The sequence below is a fragment of the Anolis sagrei genome, chromosome 1, assembly GCF_037176765.1.
Source record: "Anolis sagrei isolate rAnoSag1 chromosome 1, rAnoSag1.mat, whole genome shotgun sequence".
Taxonomy (NCBI): Eukaryota; Metazoa; Chordata; class Lepidosauria; order Squamata; family Dactyloidae; genus Anolis; species Anolis sagrei.
The window spans coordinates 201,130,252-201,143,776 of record NC_090021.1 but is presented as its reverse complement, the minus strand read 5'-3'; the positions used below and the strand labels follow the sequence as shown (position 1 = coordinate 201,143,776).

Sequence of the window (13,525 nt, the reverse complement as noted above, 5' to 3'; positions counted from 1 at the left end):
TTTCCACCATGCCTTCTTTGCTACCAGAACCCTTTTCCTGCATGACAGAAGGAGGTTGAAGTGGATGGCCCCTGTGACTTCCATTGTTGCTATTATTATTATTATTATTATTATTATTATTATTATTATTATTTGAAAGACTACAAGATGAGTCCACAGCAAACAAGATCACTCTGCTGGCTACTATATTGAATCACATGTTGGACACTTCCAAAGTGTCTAGGACTGTGTGATATATTGGCGAATAATGCGTGCAGTTCCCAGTAAGGTGGCCTTTGGCAGCCGGCAGATGGTAATTTTGCCAGTGCCGATTGTGTTTAAGTGCAGGCCAAGGTCTTTAGGCACTGCACCCAGTGTGCCGATCACCACTGGGACCACCTTTACTGGCTTGTGCCAGAGTCTTTGCAATTAGATTTTTAAATTCTCATATCATGTCAGCTTTTGGAGTTGTTTCTCTTCAATCCTTCTGTCGCCTGGGAATGCAACATCGATGATCCATACTTTGTTTTTTAACATGATCATGAGGTCAGGAGTCTTGTGCTCCAAAACTCTGTCTGTCTGAATTCGGAAGTCCCAGAGTAGTTTGATGTGTTCATTTTCTGTAACTTTTTCAGGCTTGTGATCCCACTAGTTCTTTTTCGCAAGCAGATAGTATTTATGGCACAAGTTCCAGTGAATCATCTGAGCAACAGTGTTATGCCTCTGCTTGTAGTCTGTCTGCGCGATCTTCTTGCAGCAGCTGAGGATGTGATCTAATTATTATTATTATTATTATTACAAAGACTGGATGGCCATATATTGGGTGTGCTTGGGGTTAGCTCTCGATTGTCAGCCCTACAAGCTACAAATGTGATGTGACTGTACTTCCATTTCTCTATATGCAGCTTGTTTGCAATGGACACCTACTAGTTTAATATTTACAAGCCAAAGCAATCCCAATCCTAGTACATTTCTTCTGTGTGCTTTACATTGACTGCCCATGAAATGACCTGTTCAGTTGGAAGGGCTATGACAAAGCAACAGGTTACATGCAAATGAATCTAGGTACAATCCTGAAAGTCTCTACATTTATGTGACAGAAAAACCCTGCCTGAACCACAGGAGAGCAAAGTCAAGACAGTGGGTTGCATTCTGTCTTCCACATTTACTTCTGAAAAACAGTCTCCAAAATGGCAAATTTCACTCCACAGAAGTCTCTGAAAGAGAAACAATTTGCCCTTTATAATCAACTGGTCATTTTAAGTTTCTAAAAAAAGATCTTTTCTGGCACCAAAAGGCAACAGGAGGGAATTTTTTATTTGATTTGCCATTAATATGACTTGTTGCTTCCTCCAGGATTCAGGATGAAATGGACGACCAAATTAAGATGGTTGGAACAGTGGGAGAGTTTGAAAAAACAGGGGCCCCTTCTGTGATACTTTTGTAGATGTTCCCATTTCAAGTTTGGTTTTGAGGTGGATCAGCCTTGGTTGTTCCTGAGGTCTGAGCCATCTCTTTTTAGGGACATAGAGAGAGATATACGGCTCCTTCCCTCCCAGGAACATTTCTTTCTTGACCACATCACAGTACAAGAAGTCTGTGTGCATCTTGTGTGGTTTTGCAATGCCTGGGGCTCAATTTACTGAAACATCTGGATCATTTGCTCTAGCTGCACCATTGTGACTTTGGTTTTCAGGGTAGGTGGGAATGTCCCTGGGGAATGGTCTTGAGGAATCTTGCAGCTCTTTAGACATTTTCGGACTTTACATTTTCACTATTGCCTGGCTGGCTAGAACTTCTGGATATGGCTTTCCAAAAACGGCTTTAGATATTCTATGAGTGTAGAATATCTAGAGCAGTTGTTCAGTTGTCAGAGAAGGAAGAGACAGGTCCCATGATGGTCTGAGAAGCACAGGACATGTTGAGTGCCTTATATAAAAGTAATATGTATATAAGCAAAACCCCAAATCCAAAGCCTTGAAAGCCAATGCAGTCTAGTGGTTTGAGTGTTACTTTGAAAATGGACTACTACTCTGGAGACCAGGGTTCAAATCCATACTGGAAACTCAGTGGTTGACCTTGGGCAAGTCACACTCTCTTGCCCTCAGAGGGAAGCAAAGACTAATCAACACTGAATTGATGTTGTTGGGGGACCCAGATATAGGTTCTCCTTAGTGGCTGCGGTAGCACAGCGGATTAAACCACTAGCTGTAGGAAAGCTGCTGACTGGAAGGTTGGCAGTTCAAAGCTGTGAGTTGGGGTGAGCTCTCGGTTGTCAGCCCCAGCTCCTGCCAACTTAGCAGTTTGAAAGCATGAAATGTGAGTAGATGAATAGGTACTGCATTGATGGGAAGGTAAAAGGATGCCCCCATGCAGACATACATACATGCTGGCAACACAGTTGGAGATGACCAAAGACAACAGGCTCGTTGGCATCTTGGAAAATGGAACAAGAGCACCTCCCCATGGCCGGAGTTGAGCATCGCCTCCAGATACTGGAGATGGAAAAAGGGGGAAGCCCTTAACCTTTGTCTGTGTTGTATGTTGTTGTTTGCTGTGTGTGTAAAAAGGCATTGAATGTTTGCCTCATATGTGTATTATAACCCACTCTGAGTCCTTCCGGGGAGATAAAGCGGAATATAATTTTTTTCATGTCAGGAGCGACTTGAGAAACTGCAAGTTACTTCTGGTGTGAGAGAACTGGTCGTCAACAACGATGTTGCGCAGGGGATGCCTGGATGTTTAGCATCCTCATGGAAGTCTTCTCTCATGTCACTGCACAGGAAGTTGGAGCTGACAGATGGGAGCTCATCCCACTCCCTGGATTCGAACCGCCAGCCTTTCGGTCAGCAGTCCTGCCAACACAAGGGTTTAACCCAATACACCACCGAGGGCTCCTGGAATATAAATAAAGTGTATTGTATTATGATTATTAGGGTCATTGTGAGCTGGTGTCTCTACTTACTTGGATAACATCACTTTTTCACGTGTTATCTCGAAGCTATGCCGCAGCAGCATTTTTAATCCCCAAAAATGACTTTGAAAGATTGAGAAACTGCCTGCAGCCACTTCTGGGATGGCATGAGGAGTAAGGAGCAGGAGGAGTTCGTGCAACTGGATTTGTGGTCTTAATCTGGATACAGACCATAGAAGAAAGAATTTACTTTTTCTTTTTTTACGTATAATTTTGTATGCATAACAGTAAGAGGCAACCTGTATCGGAAAACAAAATCTTTCAATAATTATCTGTATAATGAGAATGTTCCGACATTTAATTTTCCTTATTTTGAGTGGGGGGAAGGTACTAAATTTTATCTGATCTTGGAAACGAATTAGGGTCACCCTGGGTTAGTACTTGGATGGGAGAGCACCAACAAATAGAAGGTGATATAGTCTATATTTCAGAGGAACGAACTGGCAAAAGCATATCTCCGTATTCCTTGGCTAAGAAATCAAATTCTTTGGGTCACCATAAATTGACAGGCAACATGAAAATACATATACATACATAATGCTTCTATTATGTTCATAATTATTTTTAGCTTCAGTATTACAAGAGAGTTATCCAGTGCAATATAACAAAATACTGGGGTCCCTAATAAGGTAAAGATAAAGGTTTCCCTTTGACATTAAGTCTAGTTGTGTCCGACTCTGGGGGGTGGTGCTCATCTTCATTTCTAAGCCGATGAGCCAGTGTTGTCCGTAGACACCTCCAAGGTCATGTGGCCAGCATGACTGCATTGAGCACCAAAAGGTCGCAGGTTCGAATCCAGGGAGTGGGGTGAGCTCCTGCTGTTAGCCCCAGCTTCTTCCAACCTAACACTTAGAAAACATTCAAATGTGAGTAGATCAATAGTGCACCATTACCTTCCTGCTGGAGTGGTACCTATTGATCTATTCACATTTGCATTTTTTTCAAACTGCTCGGTTGCCAGAAGCTGGGGCTAATGATGGGAGCTCACCCCACTACGCAGATGTGAACTGCCAACCTTTTGGTCAGAAAGTTCCTCATCTCAGCGGTTTAACCTGCTGTGCCACTGCGGCCCTAGTACTTGGGGTTTAAATGGTTGCAGTTTGTTCCTTTCATATTAATGGGGCATCAAATCCACTCTGGGCTCTAGTTCAGACCTCTTGTATAGGGCTCAGTTCCTTGCATAGCTCCTTTATAATGCAATCTAAAACTAGGGGTGAATTCATTGCATTACTGATAACAGAACCCACCAGCTACAATTTTGCATGGAAAGTAATATGCAACTCAAGAAAGAGAAAATTATTGTGATCACACAATTTATTCTGTTAAATTACTAGGTGTTAAACTTTCCTAGACACTGGCATATTTTAGAGATAGACTCTCACTGGAAGAGGAATGTCAGTTCTTAGCGGGGGAAATCCTCTCTGCTTTCAAAATAATGGAAGTTTTTCAGCTGACTTGGCTCATTGTCCTTAGAAGTACGGCCAGTGGCACAGTAGTGAACAGATTAATGCTGACATTACCGCTGCATGTTCTAATGTCAAGAGCACCTCCAACAGTGACACATGGGAAGGGATAGAAAGCTTTTCAGTGTATGTTACATAAAGTGATACCTGCAGCAAGATCAGACGTAGATCCATCATTATGGAAGCACGGAGCTCGAGAGTGAACCCACTGCAAGGATAACTAATGGCTGTTTCAGGCTAACTGGTCAGATTAAAGTGTGACAAATAGGGCAAAACCAAGAAACTTGCTCTTATAAATTTAAAAATGTTATCTTGTAAATTGGGACCATGGAATTGTGAAGTGATTAACCGTCAATGTGTGTGTGTGTGTATATGCCAAATATATCCAAGATTTTGCAATTGTCTATCTTCAGGATTCATCATCATCATCATTTGATGCACAACATGATTAGAAAACAGCAAACAAGATCACTATGTTGGCTTTTGCATTGGATCACACATTGGACACTTCCCAAGTGTCTAGGACTGTGTGATGTATCAGTGAATAATGTTGGAGCATGCAAGAAATCAATTAGTGTGTGTCAACTGTAAAATGAGATGCATGAAGCTGATTGGTTGAGCTTCGTGCAGGGAGATGGCTGGGCCTGGGACTTTTGGTTACTGTTACATTTTTGTTCAGATTTGAGCTATGCAGGTGCTCAGAGAGAAGCACAGAAAAGAGAAGCAGAGAGAGACAGCGTTTGGAGTGTGAACTGCTGAAAGAGTTTATCCACATGGACAAAGAAAGACCATTTTAAATCTCTCATAAAAGGACATTATGTGAGTTGATGTAACTGATCACATTGTACATATTGTTGTGAACTACGAAGAGTAAACTACTTGTTCTTTATTGTTCATCTGCATGGCATATTTTCTTTCTCTGGCAAGACAGTGTGTGGGCTGATCAAATGTGAACTACACGTAGTTTATTTTTATATTACATCACAAATAATGTGTACAGATCCGAGTGGGGTGGCCTTTTGCAGTTGACAGATGGTAATTTTATTTATTTTATTTACAGCATTTATATACTTCTTTTCTCACCCCTAGGGGGACTCAAAGCGGTTTTGTCAGCACCAATTGTTTTTAAGTGCAGACTAAGGTCTTTAGGCACTGCACCCAGTGTGCTCATCACCGAGACCACCAGTTATTTTTATTATTAGTTATACCCCACTTTTTCTCTCCACAGAGGAGACTCAAAGCAGCTCAATTCTATGCATGCTTATTTAGCAGCAAACCTTATTAAACACAGTGGAGTTATTTCTGAGTTAGCATTATAGGAGAGTGTAACTGTAATATAGTGACTTAGATGTTGACCGTTTAGCTATAGAAACCCACTGGCTGACCTTGGGCAAGTCACACTCTCTCAGCCTCAGGGAAAGGTAGAGGCAACCTCTTCTGAACAAGTCTAGCCAAGAAAACCCCATGAAAGGTTAAAGGTAAAGGTTTCCCCTTGACATTAAGTCTAGCCGGATCCAACTCTGGGGAGTGGTGCTCATCTCTATTTCTAAGCCAAAGAGCCGGCATTGTCCGTAGACGTCTCTAGGTCATGTGGCCAGCAGGACTGCATGGAGCACCATTACCTTCGTGCCGGAGTGGTACCTATTTATCTACTCACGTTTGCTTGTTTTAGAACTGTTAGGTTGGGAGCAGCTGGAGCTAACGATAGGAGCTCATTCCGCTCCCCGGATTTGAACTGCTGACCTTTCGGTCGGCAAGTTCAGCAGCTCAGCAGTTTAACCCACTTCACCACTGAAGGTTCCTTTAGGTCCACTTTAGGGCCCTCTTAAACTAGAAACAATCTGAAAGCACACAACAACCACCACCACCATAGGCATCTGTATTAGAGTTGTTCTCAGTATAATAAAACTACTGGAGCAAAAATATGAAACGGGAATTTGAGAAAACTTTTAGATTTTTACTATGACTTTTGCCAGTTTTCTGAAGTTCTCCAATACTTTTGAGGCTACTTGAACTAGGTTTGCTCTAACAATGAGTGATTTCATGAATAAAAAAAAATACAATGAACCTTTACAAACAATGAAATGTACTTCTTCCAAAATGATTAAGTGGTTCTGAGCAAAACATTTAAAAGGCAAACGGTATTTGTCAAACTTTGTTAGCTTGAAAACAAGGGGAAATAGGCTGCAACTTTGGGCCTTGTTTAATGAGCAGGAGTGGGGCGAGTCAAGAAGAGGTGGGAGGTGAAAATGGGGGAGTAGTGGAAACAGATGGCATGAGAGGAGGGAACTTCTACAAATGTTCAGTTTAGATCTTGGGTGAAGAAATGGAAAATAGGGAGAAGGAATGTGCAGAGGGAGATTTCTAATAAATTCAGATCTCTGAAGCCTGTTGCAGAGGATGAGACACACACTTGAATGTTATGTATGTTCAAGGCATTTCTGCTTCTCATTTGGTATCAGCCATGGATTGAGGTTCCGGGTTTTAGCCTGCCACTTTTGGACTCTTGCTTGCTGAGGTGTTCCTGTGAGTATCTCTGTAGATCTTAGAAAACTATTTCTTGTTTTAAGGCATTGGCGTGCCGGCAGATATCTGAACAGCGGGTGGGCCAGATACGTCATTGCCTTGGTCCTTTTATTATTGGCTGCTACTTCCTGGTGGATGTCAGGTGATGCAATACCGGTCAAACAGTATAATTTCTCTATGGGGTGTAGACATCCTGTGATAATGTTCCACACGAAAACAGCCACATCCACTGTTTTAGTGTGGTGAGATGTGTTCCACGCTGGGCGTGCATATTCAGCAGCAGAGTAGCAAAGCCCAAGGGCCGATGTCTTCACTGTATCTGGCTGTGATCGGCAGGTTGTGCCAATCAGCTTTCGTAGGATATTGTTTCTGGCACCCACGTTTTGCTTGATATCCAAGCAGTGCTTCTTGGAGTTATCTGATTGTAGTGTTTATGTTTGTTTATAGTTTATTTTATGTTCCAGTATTGAATATTGGCCCTATATATGTTGTGCTCTGCCCTGAGTGAGAAGGGCAGAATATAAATGCTTTAAATCAGGGGTCCTCAAACTAAGGCCCGGGGTCAGATACGGCCCTCCAAGGTAATTTACTCGGCCCTCGCTCGGGGTCACCCTAAGTCTGAAATGACTTGATAGCACACAACAACAACAATCCTATCTCATCAGCTAAAAGCAGGCCCACACTTCCCATTTAAGTTTATATTTGTTAAAATTGTTCTTCATTTTAATTATGTATTATTTTTAAGTGTCTTTTTAGCACTACAAATAAGATATGTGCAGTGTGCTTAGGAATTCATTCATTCCCCCTCCCCCCCCCCCATTATAATCTGGTCCTCCAACAGTTTGAGGGAGTGACCTGGCCCTCTGCTTAAAAAGTTTGAGGACCCCTGCTTTAAATCAATCATTTTGACATTGACATTAGGCGATCCCTCGATGTCTGATTAAGATTGTCCTCCAAGTTCGGTGTCCTGGCAGTGGGTACGTAGGTGACTTTGGAGCCCTATTCTTGATGCGCATGTTATCTCGCAGTGAGGGCATTGGTTTTCAGGTGAAAGGCAGTCCCAGTTGGGGTTGGCTTGGCACGCCTTCCTCTTGGCACATTTCTCTCTTTCGCCTTCCATTCGTGCCCCTTCAAATTCTACAGCACTGCTGGTCACAGCTGACCTCCAGCTAGAGCACTCAAGGGCCAGGGCTTCCCAGTTCTCAGTGTCTATGCCAGTTTTTAAGGTTGGCTTTGACCCATCTCTTTTCCTGTCCTCCACCCTGAGTGAGCCCTCGGTGATGCAGTGGGTTGATCCCCTGTGCCAGCAGGACTGAAGACTCTCTGGTCACAGGTTCAAATCCAGGGAGAGTGTGGATGAGCTCCCTCTATCAGCTCCAGCTCCCCATGCGGGGACATGAGAGAAGCCTCCCACAAGGATGGTAAAACATCAGAAACATCCAAGCGCACCCCGCGCAACATCCTTGCAGACTGCCAATTCTCTCACACCAGAAGCAACTTGCAGTTTCTCAAGTCGCTCCTGACATGACAAAAACAAACAAACAAACAAACAAACAACACCTGAGTGAGAAGGGCAGGATGTAAATGCTTTAAAACAGGGGTCCTCAAACAAAGACCTGGGGGCTGGATACGGCCCTCCAAGGTTATTTACCCAGCCCTTGCTTAGTGTCAACCTAAGTTTGAAATGACTTGAAATCATTAGATTGGTTTTTAGGGACTGTGATGTATAATGGATTGTTTTAATTGCTGTTTATATATGTTTTATTTTTACCTTGCTGTTGTACTGCCATTGAATTGTGCCTTTTGTAAGCCGCCCTGAGTCCCCCCTCGGGGGTTGAAAAGGGTGGGGTAGAAGTGCGAGAAATAAATAAATAAATAAATAAAGCACATGACGACGACAACAACAACAATCCTATCTCATCAGCCAAAAGCAGGCCCACACTTCCCATTGAAATACTAATAAGTTTATATTTGTTAAAATTGTTCTTCATTTTAATTATGGTATTGTTTTTAAGTGTCTTTTGCACTACAAATAAGATATGTGCAGTGTGCATAGGAATTCATTCATTTATTTATTTTTTACAAATTATAACCTGGCCCTCCAACAGTTTGAGGGACTGTGACCTGGCCCTCTGTTTAAAAAGTTTGAGGACCCCTGCTTTAAATCAATCAATCAATCACCCCCTTGGGTTGCTGTAGTTTTTTTGTGCTGCCTGGCCATGTCCTAGAAGCATTCTCTCCTGACGTTTTGCCTGCATCTAGGGCAGGCATCCTCAGAGGTTGTGAGGTCTGTTGCAAACTAGGAAAATTTATCTATCTGTGGAAATCCCCCCCCCCTCTTGAACTCCAGGTTTGAAGGGAGAAAGAGGAGGAGGGATGGCATGGCCAAGGCTTGTTCTCCCTTCCTCCTCCTCCTCCTGCTTGGCCCTGCAATCCTGCTGAGCCCCCTTTCCTGCTAATTGGTCCCAGATGGTTTGCCTGTTTCCCCCCCCCCCCCTTCTCCCCTGAGCAACAGGAACTTTGGCCGCTGAAGGGAGGGAGAGAGGGAGGAAAGGAGGAGTGAAAAGCCCATAACAAGCGGAAGGGGGTTGCCAGGGTGAGCTGGTGGTGAGCTTGGCTGAAGTTGAGGAGGAGGCTCAGCCCAGACACGGGCGGAGGAGGGGAAAGAGGCGAGACATCCCTCTGCCACACAACCTGGGAGGAAGAGGGAGGGAAGGAAGAGAGAGAAAGGCAGGCAGGCAGGAAGGAAAGAAGGCGGAGACTGGCTCCCAATGAGCTCATCCTCCCCTTCGCCTGCCTTCCTCGCCTGCTCTCAGCGCGCAACGAGGGCGCAAGAGCCAAGGGCGACCCAGTCTCCTGCTTCCTCTTCTCCTTCCTCGCCCAGGCAGGCAGGTAAGTGGCCCACGAGTCGCCTCCCTTCTTCTCCCCCTTCTCCTCCCTTTCCCCAGTCCTTGCTCAAAAGGAAACCAACTGGGAGCCGAAGTTTCTTCCCGGCGAGGGCTTGTCCCTTCTTTCTGCGCGCCCTTCCTTCTCTGGGTTGTTGTAGTTTTTTTTCCGGACTATGGTCTAGAAGCATTCTCTCCTGACGCTTCGCCTACATCTGTGGCAGCCATCCTCAGAGGTCATGGAATCATAGAGTTGGAAGAGACCTCATGGGCCATCCAGTCCAACCCTATTCTGCCAAGCAGGAAAATTGCATTCAAAGCACCCCCGACGGATGGCCATCCAGCCTCCAAAGAAGGCGTCTCCACCACATTCCGCGGCAGAGAGTTCCCCTGCTGAACGGCTCTCCCAGTCAGGAAGTTCTTCCTCATGTTCAGGTGGAATCTCCTTTCTTGTAGTTTGAAGCCATTGTTCTGCATCCTAGTCTCCAGGGAAGCAGAAAACAAGCCTTCTCCCTATAACTTTTCCTCACATATTGATACATGGCTATCATGCCTTCTCTCAGCCCTCTCTTCTTCAGGCTAAACATGCCCAGCTCTTTAAGCTGCTTCTCAAAGGGCTTGTTCTCCATATCCCCTGATCATTTTAGTCGCCCTCCTCTGGACACATTCCAGCTTGTCTCCAGGGCAGGCATGTAGCGGGGGGGGGGGGGGGGCTTGGGGGGCTTCAGCCCCCCCCCCCGAAATTCTCATGGTGGTCCGCGAGAAGGCCTTGCTGTTACATTATTTAAACTGTTATGTTTATTCATATCATGATATGTATGTATGGGGGTATTGGGGTAATGATACAAAAGGTTTGCTAGGGTAGACCCTCTTTCACTCAGACTGCGCCCCCCCCTCCCGAAACAAAATCCTGGCTACGGGCCTGCTCCAGGGCACCAGAAAACAAGCTTGCTCCCTCCTCCCTGTGACTTCCCATCACATATTTATACATGTCTCCTTTCAGCCTTCTCTTCTGCAGGCTAAACATGCCCAACTCTTTAAGCCGCTCCTCATAGGGCTTGTTCTCCAGACCCTTGATCCTTTGAGTTGCCCTCCTCTGGACACATTCCAGCTTGTCAATATCTCTCTTCAATTGTAGTGCCCAGAATTGGACACAGTATTCCAGGGCACACGAAAGTGGTTTGGACACCCTAACTCAAAGCCACAGAGTCACCAGAGTTTGGAGAAGGCTGAGGACCTGACAGGACTACAACTTCCGTGGATCCAGGGCTTTGAGGCATGGCAGTACAAGCGGTGTCAGAATTGCATTCACTCTACATTTCTGCCTGGCTGAAAAGTGGCTTCTGGGGCAAGTGGAGAAGCTGGGACCCAATAACGTTTTGGGAGAAAGGATGTATTAGGAGAATTGTACACACTGTGCATTGACCTGCCCGCGTTCTGAGATCCTGGGAGTTGTTTTGCAAGCCTGCTCTGCCTCCCCAAACCACAGCTCCATGCCATGGAGTCATGGCACTCAAAAGTTGATGCCAAAGCTACACAGAAAAGCCATTGAAATCCACAAGCATGTGGACAATTTCAACAGAAAGGAAGACACCATGAAAATGAACAAAACCTGGCTACCAGCATTAAAAGAATCTAAAATTATAACAGTAAATAAAGAACAACTCTCAAACAAACGGTAACTCTCCACAAGCAACAACTAGACACAGCTAACCACCTCTCAACAAAGGATTCCCCCAGGCAGGAACAAGCGACACCTAAAAACCGCCAGGCCATCAAATGCTAATTAAGGTGGCCAACTGAAACATTCACACCTCGCTCCAACAGACAAGAGTTCTTTCTCCCACTCTGGACTTTCCACAGATATATAAACCCAATTTTCCTAGTTTCCAACAAACCTCACAACCTCTGAGGATGCCTGCTACAGATGCAGGTGAAATGTTAGGAGAGAATGCTTCTAGAACATGGCCATACAGCCTGAAAAACCTACAACAATCCAAAGCTACATTCCTTCTGCAATGTAGATGCGCTTCAAGTCCAGGAGTGCACAGGGTTTGTATGGCACTCAAAGTGAAACTACTGGAGGGGCATCTCTAGAAAGTATACTGCCCTGGCTCCATACTATGGAATCTTGGGAGCTGCAGTTTGGTGAGGCACCAGCACTATTTGGCACCTTGCAAAACTATAACTCCCAAGATTCCATAGCATTTATTTATTTATCGTGACAGAAGCGAACCGAGGGTACAGTTGTAATGTATTTTAAAACATAAACAAAGTTAAGAAACTGGGCATTAGGCTAAATGTTGTTGTCAGTTTTCTGGGCTGTATGGCCATGTTCCAGAAACATTCTCTCCTGACATTTCGCCTGCATCTGTGGCAGGAATCCTCAGAGGTTGTGTGGTTTGAGACATTGAACCCTCAGAAAGGGTTGACTAGTAGCTGGCCACTTGGAGTGTCTCTGGTGTTGCTATAAGAAGGTCCTCCATTGTGCATGTGGCAGGGCTCAGGCTGAATTATAATATGTGGTCTGTGGTTTGCTCTCCTCCACACTTGCATGTTGTGGACTCCACTTTGTGCCCCATTTCTTAAGGTGGTGCCAGAGAGCAGTCTGTTTAGCGCCTTCCAAGTCGCCCAGTCTTCTCTGTGCCCGGGGGGGGGGGGGGGGGAAGAGTCTCTCATTTGGTATCAGCCATGGCTTGAGGTTCCGAATTTTAGCCTGCCACTTTTGGACTCTTGCTTGCTGAGATGTTCCTGTGAGTATCTCTGTAGAAAACTATTTCTTAATTTAAGCATAGCGTTGAACCATGGCAGTTAAAGTTGTGTTAAACTGCATCAATTCTGCACTGCAGATGCACCCTTGGTTTAAGCGACTGGGAACCAGATGTGGCTGAGGTCGTATGCTAAACGCCAGGCTTTTGTACAAAAGGACTAGCAGAAGGAGCAGAGAGCTGTTTCAGAGAACAGTTAAAGCAACGTCAAACTGCATTATTTCTACTCTGTAGATGCACCCTGGGACCATTGTTGCAAGGCCTTGGGGTTAAGGGTATTGGTGCCGAGGTAGCCAAGGGTTGTAAGTGGTGGCCAAAGCCCTGGAACATGAGGCTGGGAAGCAACCTCTTGTCCTGAAGAAGAAGGTCCTTAATATGAGAAGTCAAGTCTGGCTGATCTCTGGGGGAACATTTGATAAGCTGAATTTTTTAATGGGGAGAGGACTCTAATGTGGCAGAGTCACATGTGCCCTTCTGCTGTTAGTGGTGTAGGATGGGTGCTCTCTAGTGCTGGTGGAACTTAGGTTTTACGTGTTCATAAAATGTAAAGATAAAGATTTTCCCCTGACGTTAAGTCTAGTTGTGTCAGACTCTGGGGAATGGTGCTCAACTCCATTTCTAAGTCGAAGAGCTGGCGTTGTCCATAGACACCTCCTAGGTCATGTGGCCAGCATGACTGCACGGAGTGATGTTACCTTCCCGCAAAAGTGGTACCTATTGAACTACTCACATTTGCATGTTTTCAAACTGCTAGGTTGGCAGAAACAGGGCCTAACCGCGGGAGCTCACCCAACTCCCCTGATTCGACTCTTTCAGTCAGCAAGTTCGGCAGCTCAGCAGTTTAACCTGCTGCATCACCTATACAGATTGGCTATTCCTTAACCAGTACCTGGAAATGCTCCAAAATTTTCCATATAGGGGGCTGAGGTA

General features: G+C 44.9%; 1 protein-coding gene across 4 annotated transcripts in view; it reads left to right on the top strand.

Annotated features, from left to right (window-relative positions):
- Positions 1–9,555: 9,555 nt before the first annotated feature.
- Positions 9,556–13,525, top strand: part of TANC1 (tetratricopeptide repeat, ankyrin repeat and coiled-coil containing 1) — a 184,389-nt gene continuing 180,419 nt past the window's right edge. For 2 of the 4 annotated variants that reach the window (XM_060777384.2, XM_067472243.1), the window contains exon 1: positions 9,670–9,834. In XM_060777384.2, coding sequence (XP_060633367.2) covers positions 9,714–9,834 — 121 coding nt within the window. In that variant the 5' untranslated portion in view covers positions 9,670–9,713. Of the gene's footprint in view, positions 9,835–13,525 lie in introns of all 4 variants that reach the window. The other 2 variants (XM_067472251.1, XM_067472248.1) reach the window with 2 other exon arrangements.